Source organism: Parasteatoda tepidariorum, chromosome 2 (assembly GCF_043381705.1).
Source record: "Parasteatoda tepidariorum isolate YZ-2023 chromosome 2, CAS_Ptep_4.0, whole genome shotgun sequence".
Lineage (NCBI taxonomy): Eukaryota > Metazoa > Arthropoda > Arachnida > Araneae > Theridiidae > Parasteatoda > Parasteatoda tepidariorum.
In genome coordinates, this window is record NC_092205.1 from 100,382,731 (window position 1) to 100,402,098 (window position 19,368).

The window sequence follows — 19,368 nt, forward strand, 5'->3', positions numbered from 1 at the left end:
TTAAAAAACTATTTGATCAAAACAAGTAAAAAAAAAATTTAACTTTTGACAACAGCAAATCTCTACTTTCAATAATATTTTATAAAAATTTAGTACTTAGGAAATTAAAGTGTTAATTGTTCTTCAAAGGAAAACTAAAAAAATTCTCTGGTGGGCAAATTTTAAAATAAAAATAAGTCCAAGACATTAAAAAAAAAACCATTGATAAACAGAATACTTCTTTATATTAGTTCAAATAACCACAACTATATAAAAGAAAAACAGATTAACAGATTAAATCCGCAAATAAAAACTGAGATGGTTTAGCATAATTGTGTATTGTGAATAGATTTAGCATTATGTGTGTAAGACAAAAAGTTCATAATTAGATATTAATGATTCAATTAATAGAATAGTTTACATAAAGATATAAAACATTTAAACGGCAACATGTATTTGATTTTGGAAGGAGAAAAAAGAAAGAGTAAAAAATTAAAATGAAATTATCAACAAATCAATGGAATTTTAATAGATTAAAGAGCTATTATTAGTTAGTTTAGAAGTCAGTCGACAAACAAGTTTGATCTGAATGATGTATAAAAAATATGTCACGTAGATAAACATAATTTCAGCTTTCATGTTCCATCAATTTTTATTACATTTATTTATTTATTATTTTTCTTGTAATATTTTATAAATGTTAAAACATCTTTTTTGGCACAGTGTCATTTTATTTGAAAAATTCGTAAAGATTATCAAATTTGATAAAAAAAATGAGTTGTTTGTCATTATAAAATTTCGTAACTTATAATTGTAACTTTATTGGTTTACTGTTACATTAAGCTGAGCAATATTATAACAATAGAGTAAATTCCATTATAAATACAATGAAAATTGGCACACATGTCAGTTAAATACCAGGAGGAAAATAAAATTTATATGATTTCGTCAGTAATAAATAAAACAATTTCAATACATTTCTTAGTGTTACAGCAATTATTACTAAGCATAAAAGTACAGTATAATTGCACATAAAATAATAATACATAAGAAGGAAAAAAAAAACAATTCAAGAGGCATGTATGAGATTGCAACTATCTTTAAATGCATTTAAGCATTAAAAAAAAAATATTTGTTGTTCATTATTTACAATTTACAATGTGCTTCGTCTTTTTGGCCTTGTTACTTCTTTCAAAAGTTACCTTTAATTTTTTTTTTTTAATTGCAGATCTAGATAAATCAGTTTCTAAAGGTTGCCTCTGCAACATTTCTTAACAATAATAAAAAAAAATGACTCATGTTGATAATAAAATTGCTATTGTAAAAATTAAAACACTCGCTTTCTTTCAAACAGTTTAGCAATTAATTGGATCAAGAAGATTTCATATAAATAAAATGCAAAAACAGATAGCATATCTATTGTCTACATAGTCAAAAATTATTCTATAACCAAAATGTATGAAAACAACTTATGAATAAAATCTTTATTAGTTTAGGTACAAATTCAACAAAAAAAAATCTCTAAATTTTGATTTAAGATAATGCTTTTCAAATGTCATTTTCTGAAGAAAAAAAATTATATAACGCTTTTTGAATATTAATTTCTGCCAAAATAAATAAATAAAAATTAATAATAATGTAAGTTTTTCTAAGAGTTGAGTTCAAAAACAATAACAATTACACACCGGTTCAGAAAAGTTGCCTTTAAAAGTTTACAGACATAAACTATTCCCTACAACACTTGTGGCCATTCTGAGAGAAAAGAAGGAGATAAACACAAAACAATGTGTTTATACTTTACAAGAATATTAATTATGTAAGCACCGTAATGAGAATGATGCATTCAAATAATACTTTATCTGAATACAAGAAAGGGGACACAATAGTGTAAGTCATCCAAATGACAAAGTGATGCACAACATATATTCAGCTATATACTTAGATGTCTAATGAATTAACATTTTGGTTAGTCAACCTATACAAATAGAACCTTAAATTTATAGTTTTGCTTTAAGAAATTCAACAGTCTTTTGTATTAATAACTAAAGATCGAACTAAAACCTCTAGTTAGATTTTTTCTCTCCCTACATCAAGGAGCCCGCCGTATCGGCAATTTTTCCCCCCAGCAGCTCAGTACAAAATTTATCCCTCTAGTGCCATTGCTTAAAAGCCCAAATTAATTAATGTACACGAAAAAGAGTATAATTGGAAGAAAAAAAATTTATTTTTTTTAGTATGCCCAGCAAGTTTAAATTGCTTATTTTGAGTTGAAACTTTGTGGGCCGAGGAATACATATGAAAATTTTAATCTGAATTTTTACACCTGCTACTAGGTAGTTTTTGGCACTATAAGGTTTAAATAATTCAACAAATAATTTCAAACAATGAAAGAACAACATTTCAGCAGTCGATTATTCAAACACAAAGAAGATTCAACAGTAATTAATTGCAGGAAAAAGTTTGATTGGTCTGATTCTACACTTAATATGGTAATTAATACAATTTAGGAAATTACCTATGGCCATCATAGATGGCTGCAAGCCTCCCAGCTACTCCCAGAGGACAGCATGGAATCTCTAAAGTCTAAAGGAGAACTGATATCCCCAACTGAACGAGAACTCTCCCCAAAACAGCCACTTGCAGAGCGGCGCATGGCAGTGGAATGAAAAGTTGCGGCATCATATTCCTGCCTAGATGCGACAGAGTTCACGACCCACACCGGAATGTGTCGAATCAATCCGTCATCCGAAGCCTGACTTTGATGCCTATTATTCATTGTTCTATCACTGACGAGAATGTGTGACGAAGATGCATATCGACCATCTAAAAACCTGCCACTGGATTCGAACAACGGCCGACTCGAGCGAGATATCGTGGGAGAAGACCCTGCAGAGCGATGGTGCCGCCTCTCTCCTGTTTCGGAGCAGATCGAGCCAGATCTCGAAATACCTTGTTTGTTCAGCCCACGTGACGACTGAACGGCTGAATGGGTGCCGTGGCTTTCACAAATCGAATCAGGACTCGAGGAGTTGTAACAACTTCTTTCAATGGTACAGCCAGACACTGTAACAACCGATGAGCAACATGGGACATCCACGTAGGAGAGATAACTGGGGCCAGCCCTGTCATTTTTCCTCCTGAAAGGATGACCTGGTATGTTAATACTAGTGGGTCTGGTTTGAGATTCTAGGCCACTGCTAGCTAGCTTGTGACCTATATGAGGATTTATAGCCTCTAGAGGATGAGAAACATTTTCTGTCGAATTTCTTGAAGTGAGATCCATGCCGTCCTCAAATACTGCCTGATGCGCCGTATGCAAGTTATCAGGAATAGTCTGACAAACAAAACTTATTTCATTAGGTCTATCGATTCGTCGTTTCTTTTTCTTACGTTTTATGAGTGAAAACTTCTTTAAATTCGATAAAGTCTTTTGGAAATGAGGAGCTTTATTACAATCGTCTTGTAACTCTCTTAAACGAGAGGTGTTCTCGTAGGTCGGCTCCCTCGAAGACAGAGCGGAGCGAGTCGATACCGTTCGATACGGCATAGAACTGTTCGACGCTTCGGCTACGCGAGATTCTTTAGCGAAATCCGCATCTGCCGAACTAGAATCACTGGTGCTAGGGCTTAAAGTGGGCTGGTCGTAAGTCGGACTGGAACTACTAGACGATTCACTGGCTTCTCCACACCACACGGTCGGATCAGGGTACAAGTTGTTGTTATTTTCTTGGCTAGATGAGGTTGGATATGTACTGCAATATTTGTCCTGATTGTTTCTGTTCAAGCTTCTCTGAAGAGTATTGTCAGTAGGCGGGTCACAGCAAGAATGGCGCTTAGTTCTTCCTTTCTTGGAGATGAGGGAGCATGTACATGAACTTGTAGTAGGAATGCTTTCATTACAAGCAGTACTTGTACTTGGCAAGCTGGTACTTGTCACTTCTTGAGCAACTGCAGCTGCTTCTGGTTGTAAGGAACTAGAAGCACCAACATTACTACAAGATTCTTCATATTGAATATCAGGAGGTAAAATCGCACCACTGGTTGAATTTGCCATGTTATTGAGCTCAATATCTACTGCAGTACATATACTACAGTTTGCTATAGGAGCATTTTCAGCGGCTTCAGTAGCTGACTGGGCTTGTGAAGCAGATTCTTGATTTTCTACATGAACAGATATTATAGCTTGGTGTTGCATTTCTACTTGCTCAGCGGTAGCATATCGAAAGCATTCATTATTCGAGTAAGGCGCAGTTAATTGAACAGAGAGGTCATAGGGAGGTGGGGCTTCACCAGGAGGAATATACATTTCTGGTGGTTTCCAAAGAGTATAGGGTGGAGGAGGTTCATCGTAACGACTGAAGTCTAATTGATCGTGACCCACAAAGTAGCCAACACTGCCATCGTCATCCTCAGAGAATCTTCGAGATAAATGAGCATTTCCATTGTCCATTCTTCTCGCATGAAATCCTGTTTCAATAAAACATTATCATATGTTTATTACTTTAAAATATAAAGCAAAAAGAAAAAGAAAAAAAGAATTACGTTACTTACTTCTGATCATGAGTAAAAGTCTTCTTTGACGAAGACGATGAATCATAAAGAGCAACAGAGCTAATATAAGAAAGGAAGTAACAGTGCTCGCAACCAGTCTCAATCCTAAATTAGTGGTGCTTAAGGAGTCTACATCTATTTGAATAATAAAAAAAGTTTTTCATAAGTTAAAACAATTTGTTAAAATCACCACAAATAATATGCAATTAGTTTTCATGTTAAATGAACAATAAAAGCCCCCAAAATTTAATAACCTTAATAAGGCCACCTTAAATAGGCATAAGAAAAAATATATATTTCAATCTTAAAGGCTAAAAACATGTTAAAAAAAAAAACAATATCATTCTGCTTTCAGTACTTAGATTTTATATCTAATTATAAACCAGTTACTTTTGAGATAAATATAGTTTCAGTTTTGAAATTTCCTTCATTTAATTTTATGAAACATTAATAAAAAGTTATGTAAATTTTAATTCCTGAAAGAAATAAAAGGTAAAAAAGCAAATTGTAAGGTAAAAAAAATATTAGTACAACCTTTTTGCGCTAAACAGTTGTTTTAAATATGTTAAAACTAGAAGCTTATTTAAGTGTTAATATCTCAATTTGAATTATACCTAAAATGAAAGCCTTTTCTCTCTACTCTATACATAAATGAAAGAAATACAGATTTTTGACAATAAACTTGATTGAGATTATATTTGAAAGCTTTTTGTAAAAATGTAAATGTGCTTTTGCCATAAGGTAAAAATTATATACTATTCATCTATGGTATTTTTCAAATTAATTCCTTTTAAATATATATATATTTTTTTGGTGAAATAAAATGAAATTAAGTTTATCTGTTTCGTGACGATTCTTTTCCTAGATACACCAAACAGTCTCAGATACCACATAATGAAAATTTGACAGACTTGATACTAATTTTAGAGTATCTATCACTACAAAGAAACAATTCCAATTCATTAGTATATGAGACATGTTAACTCTATTCTATGGTGATGAACTTGTGGGATAGCTTTGCGTTATAGCATGCTTGTTTAAAGTACGGCCCAATAGCCTTTAAAATGCGGCTCAAATGAAAATTATAAAATTTTCACATTTTTATTAAAACAATTTTAAAAATGGAAAGTATTAAGCAATGCTATAAAAACCATTAACATAATAATAGTAGAAGGACTTAATCATAGACAATTTCAAGAGTTTTTTAAGGTAATGGGCACTGAATTTGCAGATGTTATTTATTATACAGAAGTAAGATGGTTCAGTAAAGGTAAAATGCTCAAAAGATTTTACAAATTGAAATCAAAATATTTTTGGAAACAAAAGGGAAACTAGTGACTGAATTTGAAGACAAAGATTGGGTTTTAGATTTAGCATTTTTAGAAGACTTAACAGAACATTTGAAGGATTCAAATTTGAGACTTCAAGGGGAAAAATTAATTTATAAATAATATGTTCCAGTTTTGAAAAAAGCGTTTGAAAGAAAGTTAAAATTTTGGCCCAATAAAACAAAAGTAAAAGACTTGACACATTTCAGTACTTTGGCTGCACATAAACCTGTGAGTGCAAAATATGCTGCATTAATTTTTGAATTAATTCAAGAATTTGAAAGCAGAGTTCAAGATTTAAAAAAAAAAATGAAGAGTACTTCAACATATTTTCTATTCCATTTTCTCCAGAAATAAATAACCTTCAAATGGAATGCATTGAACTGCAAAGTGACATTCAACTGAAAGAAAAACATGGAAATGTTTCTTTATTGGAGTTTTATAAAGATTATCTACTCCACGATAAATATCCTAATTTTCACAATCATGATTTATTAACGTCATCAGCTTTTGGCAGCACTCTCATCTATATTTATGAACAATTGGCAGCTCTGTCATCTATATTTATGAACAATTATTTTCAAGAATGAAGCATGCAAAAAACAAAAATAGAACAAAGATCACTGACAAACATCTTGAAAATGCATTAAAGAACTGCAATCTCGTCTGTTGAACACGATATCTATTGGCTTGTTCAACATAAACAACATTCATCCATCTCTATAATTTGAATTTTTTCCATCTTTATGAAATCCAAACTAAATTAAACGAAACTTTTACAAGTTTAAAATAAATATGTACCTATACATATCTAATTCAAAATTTTTTTTTAAAAATTAATAATAAAAAGAAGTTGATTTACTTTAATAAAACTACATAGAGTTAATCTTCATATGAATTTGTTGAAAAAATATTGAATGTGTGGAGCAGCAAATTTTTTTTTCTTTGCAATATGGCCCTCAAATAGTCATAGTTTAGACATCCATGCGTTAGAGCATTTGTGCTTAAATAGGTGCACTTAACTAAATATCTGCTTGTCGTTTTCCTTCATCTGTAAATCTTTTTATTCATCAGTCTTGTTCATGAAAAGAACTCATTATTAAAAAGGAACACAGCATTTGGTGTCAGAAAATGACTGTTTAGTAATCAGGGATGAGATTGGCCAAAAGGCAAAAAAGCTGAATTTCCACGCAAGTAAATTTTATACGCGTGCAATCGTTTAGTAATAAATTCCTGACAATTTAAGATAGTAAATAACAATATGTTGACATAAGATTGTGTATGAATTTATTATTATATAAATGATTACATTGATACTTAACATTAAAAAAATAAAGCTAGAAAATAATATTTTTCTTCAGTTCACATAAGAGATAACTATTACTGCCTGGTTTAGTAAATAATAACTACTGAGAACACAAATATTCACACATTAATATTCCATTTCTTTTAATAAATACTGTTACGTGATTAACAGCATATATATCAGTAACATGACTTTTTAATTTATTTAGAAAGGAAAAGAAACTTTTACAATTGGAATCACTATGTTCATATTATAATCTAGCTAGAGCCCTGTGAAACATGTCAATAACTGTGAAGTAGAAATATATAGAACTCCTTTACATGATAATCAGCAACTGTTTAGATAATTATTTTTCATTAACCAGGTTTTCCCTGTGGAGGGATAACACTGTAATAACTTGTATGAATAGGAAAAATATATCCAAGATTAGTTAAATGTAAAGCATGATCCAAGTATGGACCTGTGTATTTGAATTGGGTGCAACCAGTAGCTAAGTTTTGGGGAACAAAACCACCTCCCAAATAAAGCATTACTTGATTAATGAACTAATGTACAGTAAGTAGGATATAATATAAAAGAAGTTTTAATTATTCCTCTTTTTGTATATCTTAAACGTTTAGAATATATATCAGTTCAGAATATAACGTTTAGAATATATATCAGTACATATATATTAAAAGGATAACCCTCTCAAAGATACATGCACAATTAATACAGTTTGCACAGTGTATTCATTGTGCACAGTGGTACTTGAAAAAAGAACTGATTTTAATTTTTTTAGTGATCTGTCTAGACATTTTGTGCAAGGTGCGGTTTTTGTGAAATTGGGAAAAAATTACTCACATTCTTCCAACCAGGGTCCTGCTTTTATGAATTTGTGCAAACAGGGTCGGGTTATTGCAAAAAACTTTTTCAAGGAGATTTCAAATTGTAAATAGATACAAGATTATGCTCTGCATTGTAAAATTATATAAAAAAAAGAATTAAATTTTCAAAACAAAAAACAGCAATTGCTGCTTCTAAATTATAGATGCAGCATACAAATATTTGCCTATACTGCTTAATTCAGCCTATACTGCTGAAACCAAAATATTCATTTCAGACGAATAATGAAAGAATCGTCTGCCGAAGACAAACTTAATTCGTTTCATCCATCTTTCTTGTTTTCTGCCCTGGAAAGGGTTTATTCAATTACAAAACAATAATGAAGATAAACAAATTTGTGAAGGGTCCGTTTTTAAGTTAAAATATTTTGTTAAGTTAAAAAGTTTCTTCTAAACAGACCCCTGGTGATTAGCTAGTAATAATTATGTAGTAAATAATTTTAGTTGTAATATTGTTTTAAATTAATATTAAGCATTATTTATACATTTTATCTGAGTTTTGATTGGCAAATGTATAAGTAAAAAAAAAAAAATCCGATTTTTTTGTGTCACAGAGATAGAATGTGGATGATGACTAACCATCTTTACCAGGATATGTGCTGTTTCCTGAAGCTTTGTTAGGGAAATCTCGATCCAAGCAGACAAACTCGCAGCATTTATCACTCAAGGCATGGTACTGTTTACAGTTCTCTGGGGGTGAGCAGAAGACGGCAATGCACATTTGTGGTTTCCCATTCAGACACGTACACTGGGTGCACGGATCACTGCCCAGTGGGAAGAAACGATCTCCGTGTGACACCTCCTTCCCTTTGTGATCGAGACAGTTCTGGTAATTTTCACCTTCAGCTGTGGAGAAAAAGTTATTGATAATATTGAACAATAATAATTTGAAATACAATGAAACTTCATTAAACCAGTTAAGTAGCTTGTCATGTATACACATCATTGCTTGATTTTAATTTGGAACCTTGTCTGATTATTGTTTAACTGTCCCGGAAAAAAAATGAATTCAGTACTTCTTTATAGAAACAAGATTTTTACCCTAGAAAATTTGATAGCACTACTATTATTAGCAAGAACATAAAAACTTGAAGGAGCTAAATGGTTGAACAGGGTGCGTAGCAAAATCTTTCAACAAAAAATAAGCACCTTTTAAGTACTTTTTAAGCACTCCAAAAATATTTTTAAGCATATACAATAACAAAATGCTAAATAATTTTCAAAGACTTCACATGATCATGGTAAAATAATTAGTTTCTGACAAAGAACTCTTACTTTATTATATTAGCCACCATAAAATGATCAAAAGATTTTTAAAACTGAGAATATCTTGCAAAATGCGGCAGAATTGGACATGAGAGAGCAATAATCTCACCCAACCCAGCTCAGTAGACGCACATGCAGACTCGTAAGTAATTCCTCAAAAATGTAAAACGATTGGGCGCTTTCAAATGCGACCGACTGCATGCCGAAATAGATAGTTGTTGAATGAATTGAGAAAACGCTGAATAGAGAAATGTGAAAAGTAAGCTTTTGCATAATACGTGGCGAAAATTGACATAGTAAAGAAAAAAAAATCTCATCTTCGAAAAGGGAAAATGAAGCACTTTTTAAAAACACCCAACGAAAAAAGCCCTTTTAAAAAATAAAAATCAAAAATAAGCACCTTTAAGCACTTTTTAAAAACGCTATGCACCATACTGAAGGAGATGAAGGGCAAATTTAATTTATTAGATGGCGACATTGGTAGATAGATGTATCAAATAAAAAACAAGTTGAAGAAACACAATCTACTGTTTACAAAATTAATTTTTCTTTCCTGAAATAAAGGGCTTAGTTTGCTAATGAAAGAATTTTTTATCGAAATAAAATTTCAAAAGATATAAAAACAGAAAGGAAAATATAACTAAAAGGATTCCAAAAGTGCATATTGCATGCAGATCTGGGTTGTGGAGAGTTGCTCAAGCAACATTAAAAGTGTAATATTCATTAAAAAATTCCAAGAAATAGAAAAAGCAAATTGTTTCACTACTGTATTTCCAGTTCTAGTAAAAAATTTTATACTTAGATGTTTATTGCTTTTTATTGAATGATAAGCGTTTGTTTATTACTGTGTCACCAATTTTCAAAAAATAGTTTTAAAAAAATTAAACCTACATGGAAAGCAAATTATAATAATAATTACACATTTTATTACATTTAAGTAAATGGGATTAAAATTTTAAGTAATTATTAGACCCCTAATTAGTAAATGAAATTGGGAAGGGATATTTAAAAGATAAAAAAAAAAATTTTTTGCTCCGAATTTCATTTAAAATTAACATTTTAAAAATGGGAGAGGCTTCTTTTGCCCCTTGCTAGCTACCACGGCTGTCTACCCACCCATCTGAACAAAAAACAACAGCAATAAAACCCATATTTTAGTGGGGTTTTTTTTAACAAATAACAAAAAAAAAAGGAGTTGGTTTATCCATCTTTTTTTCCCTGTTATTACTACAATTATTATAATTTCACACATTTAAAAAAAAAAATTTCTCAAATTATTTTATTATTTTTAAGTAAATACTCTTGATTATATGCTAAAAAATGGAGCAAAAAATTTTATAAAACATTTTTTAAACTTTCCATTTAATGGAAATATATTATATTTTAAAGAATCAAAAATAATCTAACATAGCAGAAATGGAACACTCTCTGCATTTTACCAAAATAATTTTAATCTCAATAATATCACGTATTAATTATAAGAAAACTCTGCAATTTACATGAATTAAAATGACATATCAGCAAAGTAAAAATAAAACGAATGCCACATTTAGTTCAAAGTTCTGTAGTAGTCTCTTCTGGTTCTGCTTTACTCGTAAAATTTTTGTTAAACTTACAAGTTAACTAACAAGTTAACTTTTGTTAACTAAACAAGTTTTTTCAGGACCCAAATTGTTTCGATGTTAGAACCAAACAACCACACGTAGAAAACTTCAATAGTTTGCTGGACAGCTAGTTAACTGAACCATAAAAAGAGTAAATTCTTTTGTATTTTCCACCACACTCTATCTTTTATTCTGAAGCACAGAAAAAGAATTAGCCATTCAGCATTTTTTTTAGAAACCCAAATCCTCTGCCTTTGTTCTCACGAAATCAGAAAGTTTTTCTCCCATTGTAATTCGCATATTAGCTAAAGATGGAAAGGAGTAAAGGCTTGATTACAGCTCTTTTCAATAATTTCTTTCATATGGACCCTTGTGGCAGAATTATTTCAAGCTTTCTGAGACATAACTCTCTAATACTATTATATCTTTCTACAAGGTAGTTTTAAAAATAACAAATATATATGTTACTAATTTAAAGTAACAAAAGCATCAACTTCAAAGAAAAAAAAAAACTTTTTCAATTGAATATGTAATATTTTTTTTATATTCTAATATTACATTGGTATTCTTCTATTTTGTAGGGGGAAAAAAAAACAAAAAAAATTTTTTTCTCGTCCTTTGCAAATCCTTATCACAATAAAAATAATCGTGAAATCTGAGACTACCAAAAGAAAAGATCGATGGCAAAATCACGCAAATCGGACTCTTCAAAAAGGGGTTACTAAATGCGTGTTTTCAGTTTGAGATTCAGTTGTCGTAATGAATTATACAGCATTAAAAATATTTGATTTCAAAAGCTATGTGGAAATCAATTTCAATAGTAATAATTGCATAAAATAGAACAAAAATGTCTGCAGAAAAGAAAACCAAAATTTTTTACTTCATTACTCTTTATTTTTCATTATTCTCAAATGAGAACAGAAAAATCAGAAGCATTCTTTTCCTCACTCTGATGCGCGAGAAAAACATCTTTTGAATATAATTCTGAAGAAAAGAAAAAATCCTTCGAAAATTTCTGCAGAAAAGAAAGCCAAGGATTTTTACTTCCCAAAGGAAAAATCTTTCTGCAAGAACTCAGTAACGTTCTGCAACAATGTCGCCACAATTTTGAAACAGGGATATGGACTCTCATTGTCTGGATAGCTTAATTTCAGTGTTACTTTTTAAATGTAAAGTTTTGTGTAACAGATAAGCGACAATAAAAGGTCATCTCATTTTTCGTATGCTGATAATGTTAAAACCTAAATTGTAAAAAATGAAAAAAGAAGAACTACTGGGTTGAAAAGTATATTGGGTGCTTTTCTGCATAGGACTGTCTTTTAATTTTCACCAAACTGTATTTTAAAATATCCATAAGAAAGAATTCAAATAAAATTAAATTAATTAATTGAAATTGAGAAACATTTTTGGCTATATCTCATCCAATGAAAAATGAAATGAAGTGGCATAATAATTTAATGTGTTTGTTAAGCTTTTTAAAATAAAATTTACGTTTGACTAATCTTTCAATATAAATACTGTATGCTGTTATAGAATTCATAAAATTATATATGTAATAATAATATTGTATACTAGTAATATACCATGCAATTTACCAAATAAAATTTAACCTAAAAATATCAATTAAACCCAAAAAAGAAAACTTGGGTTTTTCTTCCAGCCCTGCTAGCTACGCCACTAAATACAAATTTTAAATCTATTAATATTGTCTACTTTGATATATCAAATAATATAGATTCTAAAAACTGTACAGAAGAAATATTTAACTTTATGGATGCAATGATAAATTTTCTTTTAAATAAAGCAAATAAAATTATTTTCCCAGTGTAAAAAAAAAAAAAAAATTGCTTTTTTTCACAGAAAAAATTGTTACAGACTGATAATATTGTTATTTTTTTTTGTCCCTTTAATGTACAGTACTATAAATATTAATAGATTTCTTTTTATTGTATTTAGAAAAAGGGTAACTTTTCAACATTTTAAATACTGTTACTATTTTTTTTTATTTCAGGATTTTTAAAATTATTAGATTTAAGGAAACATTGCTTAAATAAACGTTGCTCAGTTAAAATTGAAAAAATAGTGATTTTCCAATTAGTTTGATAAGGTAGAAAAAACACACCAATCCACTACACTCATTAAATTTAAAGAAGATTAATGGAAAAATAGTTAATAGTATTAAGAATAGTTCAAATGTCAGTGTCAAAATTCAGTCAAGTTTATATTTAAATTGCAAACAGATTCACATAGTTAAGACAATTTCTAAATGAGTAATCTAGGGGTGCACAACCTCTTTGAGTGAAGTGCCACAGCAGGTTGACCAACGAAGAGCCACATGCATATTCAGTCATGTTGGAAGCAAATATGATAATTTTTATCTTAAAATTGGTGCGTTGAGCAATACATATTTTCATCAGTAAATTTAGTAACTTATTTTCCAAAAATTAAACACTTTTAATTATTAAAATTCCTTCAATATAAAAATTAATATTTTTTTTTGTAACATATATATTTGATGAAAAGAGATATTATAAATTTTAACAAAAAAAAAAAAAAAAAAAAAAAAAAAAAAAAATGTTCATAGAATAAATGTGTAAAAAGAACTATATACATACTTATTTTAATGAGTAATATAAATTTGAACTAAATATTTCAATAAAAGAAAATTTATAGGGTTTAAGCAATAACCAAAAATTATATCTAATTAAAGAAAAGATTCAGTATTTTGTAAAGAAAAATGGAAAATGTTGTTATTTTTCAATATGTATATATATATATATAATATATTTATATATCAATATGTATATACATACTTTTTTTGGAAAAATAACAACATTTTTCATTTTTCTTCACAAAATACTGAATTTTTTCTTTATATTGTGTTCAGAAGCTCTTGCGGGCTGCAGGTTGTGCCCCCCCCCCCCTAGAATAATAATTTTTTGCTTTTGTATGATTTACGTTTGCCACGAACAATTTAATTCATTTAATTTGATCATATTATCAGTTTTAACACAACAAACTATTTTTTTATAGATCATGATGAACCAAATATTTGATATAAAAATTTGATCATTTTAAACTTAATTTACCTTTTATGAGCAAATTTTTCAACAAAAATTTATGTTTATTTTTAGTGTATAACTCCACAGAATTGCCCATATGATTCAAAAACAATGAAATTTAATACCAGAACAACCATGCAATCCAATGTAAAATAATCTCTTCCTTTTTAAAAATAAATTTTCTGATTTAACATTATTTTCTTTATACCTAAGCAATTTAGAAAAAAAAAACTTATGGACTTAAAATTTTTATAATAATTGTCAATAAACCTATGAAAATAATTTTTCCTATTCGTTTGTTATACAGGGCTTTTAAATGATAAAAAGTAGTCCAAGATTTTCAAAATAATATGAATATGTTTACCTATGTAATAATTTTACATAATATTTAAAACTTCAAAACTGCTAAAAACAAGTTAATGTCATTGATTTGTTAAAAATAAAATATATAGGAATTAATTATTGCTTTAATTGTTAAATCATTTTCAAAGTTTCCATATAATAACAGCTTTATTGGTATAATTTTTTTATTTATTACAAATAATATTTTAGGCAGAATTTTCTATGAGGTAATTTGAAAAAAATCTTATCACCTTGAGACACATATTGGAAATAAGGATAGGATTAATATAAACTCACCCTCATTTGTTAAATCTGCAGATGGCCAAAGCATACACCCAAAGAGAATACTTATGAGAAACATATTTATCAATATCTTTTCACAACTGACGAAACATGATCTGAAAAAAAAACAAAAAACAAACATAATTGTTTGACAGAATAAAAAACTGAAATTTGAACAAGATTTCTATAGCTCTTTCTTTCAGCAAATCTTTTGGGTTATTTTATTGATCTTCTAGTCACCTGGCAAGCACATATTGACCATAGTTGATTTGTTGTTTATTGTTTGCATAAATTTTTTTTATTTGTTTTAAACTATATATAGGTCAAATAAGAAACTGTTTTAGATAAATAATAATTTTCAAGTGTATATACTATATTTTTATACACTTGAAAAATTTTTTCTTTCTTTTTTGTGACTTAAACTTTGTATAGGTCAAATAAGAAACTGTTTTAGATAAATTGTAATACATAAATTCTTTATTTTAATACGCTTGAAAATATAATTAATAAAAAACTNCTCAATTAATTGCATCTTTTTAGGCTTTTGTTTAAAACCTATAAATTTTATTCAATTAAAATATTTAATTTGAATTTATATTACTTAATTATGACAAAATTTTTTCCTACTTTCATTCTGCGGGTATTGCAGTTTTTTTTAATTTATTAGAATTTAATTCTAAAATGAATTTTCGTATCGCATGATATGATAAAAAAAAAACATTTCTTTTCTTCAATGTTTATTTGTTTTGATAAATCTCTTATTTATATGATAAAAATAGCAAATTTTTTTTGGTAAAAAAAAAAAGTTAAGGTTTTTTTACTTTTGAATGAATTCTAATAATGGAACACCTTTAATTTNTAACAAAAAAACAAAAAAAAAACATAATTGTTTGACAGAATAAAAAACTGAAATTTAAAAATGATTTCTACAGCTCTTTCTTTCAGCAAATCTTTTGGGTTACTTTATTGATCTTCTAGTCACCTGGCAAGCACATATTGACCATAGTTGATTTGTTGTTTATTGTTTGCATAAATTTTTTTTATTTGTTTTAAACTATATATAGGTCAAATAAGAAACTGTTTTAGATAAATAATAATTTTCAAGTGTATATACTATATTTTTATACACTTGAAAATTTTTTTCTTTCTTTTTTGTGACTTAAACTTTGTATAGGTCAAATAAGAAACTGTTTTAGATAAATTGTAATACATAAATTCTTTATTTTTATACGCATGAAAATATAACTAATAAATAAATTTTTTTCCAATGCAGTTAATAAAACGTTATATTCTCATAATTGTGCGTCCTGATAGATGCAATTTTGTGTTAATTCATTTAAATGAAATTATTTAATTTGTCAGAATCTATAACTTTTTGATAAAAACTAATTTGTACAAGAAATTTGCAAAACCCCAGGTGAATATTTTAAAAATGATTGAGCTGTTCTTTCCTTTTAGATACATATATAAATCGACAGTAACTGGAAGTTCTGTACATTTTTGTAATTGCAACATGAAATTACACTTGGCCTTTTTCAAAGCTTTTCTCACTAATAAATTCATGGTATCTGCTACATTTTAGATTTTCAAATCCATGACTTATCATGACTTAACGAAGTTATTATTTTCTCCGACAAAAACACAACAATACATTTAAAAACACATCATAATAACATTAATTGAAATGATAGGTATAACCAAAATTGCTATACTCTGTATCTTCATATTTATAGATTTTAATTTTAAAAAACAGAATGAAGAAAGAGTTGTAGAAATAAAATAGCTCAAAAAATACAAAAGCAAATAATTTTTTTTCTGGAAAATTATATTCTAAACATATTTTTCGTGCTCATTAGAAAGGAAAGAAATACTCTTGATTTTTCTGTTCTCATTTTGGAATAAAAAAATTTGTTAATGACTTGCTTGCTTCAGAATTTTAAATTGATAAAATAAAAATAAAAAAATTCTGAAATCACAGAAGTTTAAAAGATAATCTGCTCTGGAAATGTTTTTTCTTTCATTTTTTGAAAGAACATGATAAAAACAGTTTATATTTTAATAAAATATGACTGTGAGTGGGGATTTTGTTAGAAATTCAAATATTCGGAACACCATGAAATTGGAGGAGGGGGAGATTCCATTTTAAAAATTAGATTTTTTGGCTATCTAAATCTATGACTATCCATGATTTTTTTTAAAAAATAGTAAAAATCATGACATTTCATGACAAATTTTGTTCTACACCGAAATTTATGACTTTCTAGGTGCGCGGACAGCCTGTAAGTTTAAAAGTTACGATTTGATTAATTTACAAATTAACTTTTTTACGTAATATTCACAAAATGTTTCTCAATATTTGTCTAAAAAATTTCATTTTCTTATATTTATAATCATTTGTAAATAGCTTTTGCACACACAAACAAATAAATATTATTAAATCATTTCATTGATACACTTACTGAAATATTCTTGACTTGCATTTTGTCTTGAATCTTAGAACTTGACAAAATTAACCACTGATTTCATATCTAAAATAATATACAATTAAAATAAATCATCATGCATGAAGTTTAAAAAAAAATTAGTTTCTAACAAAAAATCAGAAATAGAGTTTGACTTTAGTAACACATGAGAAAAATATATATTAAAATAATTACTATGACATTTACATACTAAATTTTAAGTTATATAAGAATTAGTCTTTTAATCATTAGTTATTCAAGGTCTATAAATAAGTACTGTGTTTTTATTATCAGGGGTCTGTCTAGGTTTTTCTGAAAGGTACCTATTTTGTGAAAAATTAGACATAATTTGTGAAAAATTAAAAATTATATTAAAAAATCAATAGAAAAACATGGTAAAAATATAGATTTATTGTTTCTTAAGGGATACAAAAGTAAAATTTTAAGAAAAAGCATTTTGTGAAACTACCGTTTTTCCTAAAGTTGAATTTGTGAAACTACCGTTTTACCTAAAATTGAATTTGTGAAGATACCGCTAAACGGTAGTAAATTCGGCCTGGACAGACCCCTGATTATAATAGCAAGATGAAATAAAATAGCATAACTTTCACTGTAAGCAATCAGGAAGATAGATTGTGGATCTTTCAGAGGAATTACAATAAATCACTGTATGAAAATCAATCCAAAGATAATTACAACAAACAAAAAATTGCTTTAACTGTTACTGCAAGCAATCAGGCAGATTGATTGTAAATGCATCAGAAGAATTACAATAAAGCAGGTAGTGAAAATCAATCATTTGGCCGATAATTGTAATAAATAGAAAATCGCATAATTTTCTCAGCATGCAATTAGATAAATAGATATTTTTATTTTATTTTACAAGTCGTTGAACAGATGACCCAATTTTTTGGGTTTATGACTTCTAATGTTCAACTCCGTAGCCTTGAAATTTTTAACCCAATCCAGAAGACAAGAAACACCTGAATTAAATATTGGGAGAAATTTGCCATTGTGGAGCACTTTTTGATGGAACAAACCAGCATTTGCGTGAGAGGTAAACCACAAAAACTACCCATGGTTAACCTGATGGCAAAGGAACCCACGACGCATCTAACACTGAGGATATTTTATGTCAGCACTGTGGTGGATGCAAGCCGGATGCGGAATTCACAATGACCAGCCACCTATGGAATTTGAACCCGATTCACCCGACGCTCCATCCCCTGAGTCATTATATCTCAGACAGATAGATTTTAGATGCATCAAAATTGCAATGAATCAGGTCAGAAAAGTCAATCAATCATTTGACAGATTTACAGCAAACTGCAAAGACTGCTAAATATTTCGAAAAAAAAAAAAAAAGATCTCCCTTTTCGCAATACTGATAAAAATAAAAACTGGTGAAAATGAAAATAATTGAGGAAGACTGTAGAAACAAGCATAGTTGTTTATCTGAATAAGTTACTAAAAACTTATTAAATGAAGAGCTGAATAAGAAATTTTTTAGGAAAGTCAGATAACTGGGCAGAGTAGAATACAAGTATCAGAAATAACCATCTACGTCAACAGAGACAAATGATCACTTTCTAAAACAACAAGCACCATTATCAATACCAAGATACTAAATTTAAACAAATACTAAAAGGCCAATAGGGGTGCACAACCTTTTTGAGTGAAGGACCACTTGCACAGCAGGTTGACTAATGAAGGGCCGCACATATATTTAGTCGTGTTGGTAGCAAATATGATAATTTTTATCTTAAAACTGGTGTTCTGAACAATAAATATTTTCATCAGTTAACTTAGTAATTCATTTTCTGAAAATTAAATACTTTAATTATTAAAATTCATTCAATAAAAAAAAATTCATAATTTTTTACTTTTTTTTGTCTTTTTTATTAATTGATTTATCTCTATGTATATATATATGTATGTAACATAAAAAGCTTTTATTAATCTTTTTATGTTAGTTTCTTTGCTATAAAACAACTCCTACTTTATTACTAATTAATTATTCAAATCGAAATACTTTCTCACACTTTTAAAAGCTACATCCTGTTTCTAAATCTATTTTTGGCCCAACTATGCATAAATTTAAATAAAGATCTTTTTTCCCTTTTAAGCCGTGGGAATCACTCGAGCAAGTTCATTAACCAATAGTAATTTCTGAGATTTCCCTCTTTTCCCTAAATAGAGACATTTTAGGATTTTTTGCAAGATTTTCCCTACCAGAAAGACTGTTTGCTGATGGAGTAAACATCACTTCTTCGCTCTCACTCAACTCAGTGTTTTGACTTCT

At 28.6% G+C, this 19,368-nt stretch overlaps 1 protein-coding gene across 4 annotated transcripts in view; it reads right to left on the minus strand.

Annotated features, from left to right (window-relative positions):
• Nucleotides 1-2,199: 2,199 nt before the first annotated feature.
• LOC107444131 (uncharacterized) overlaps nt 2,200-19,368 on the minus strand; it is a 20,391-nt gene continuing 3,222 nt past the window's right edge. For 3 of the 4 annotated variants that reach the window (XM_043051934.2, XM_043051935.2, XM_043051936.2), the window contains 5 exons: nt 17,064-17,132; nt 14,620-14,720; nt 8,628-8,894; nt 4,531-4,665; nt 2,200-4,446 (listed from right to left, as the gene is read on the minus strand). In XM_043051934.2, coding sequence (XP_042907868.1) covers nt 2,504-4,446; nt 4,531-4,665; nt 8,628-8,894; nt 14,620-14,683 — 2,409 coding nt within the window. In that variant the 5' untranslated portion in view covers nt 14,684-14,720; nt 17,064-17,132 and the 3' untranslated portion in view covers nt 2,200-2,503. The remainder of the gene's footprint in view (nt 4,447-4,530; nt 4,666-8,627; nt 8,895-14,619; nt 14,721-17,063; nt 17,133-19,368) is intronic. The other variant, XM_043051937.2, reaches the window with a different exon arrangement.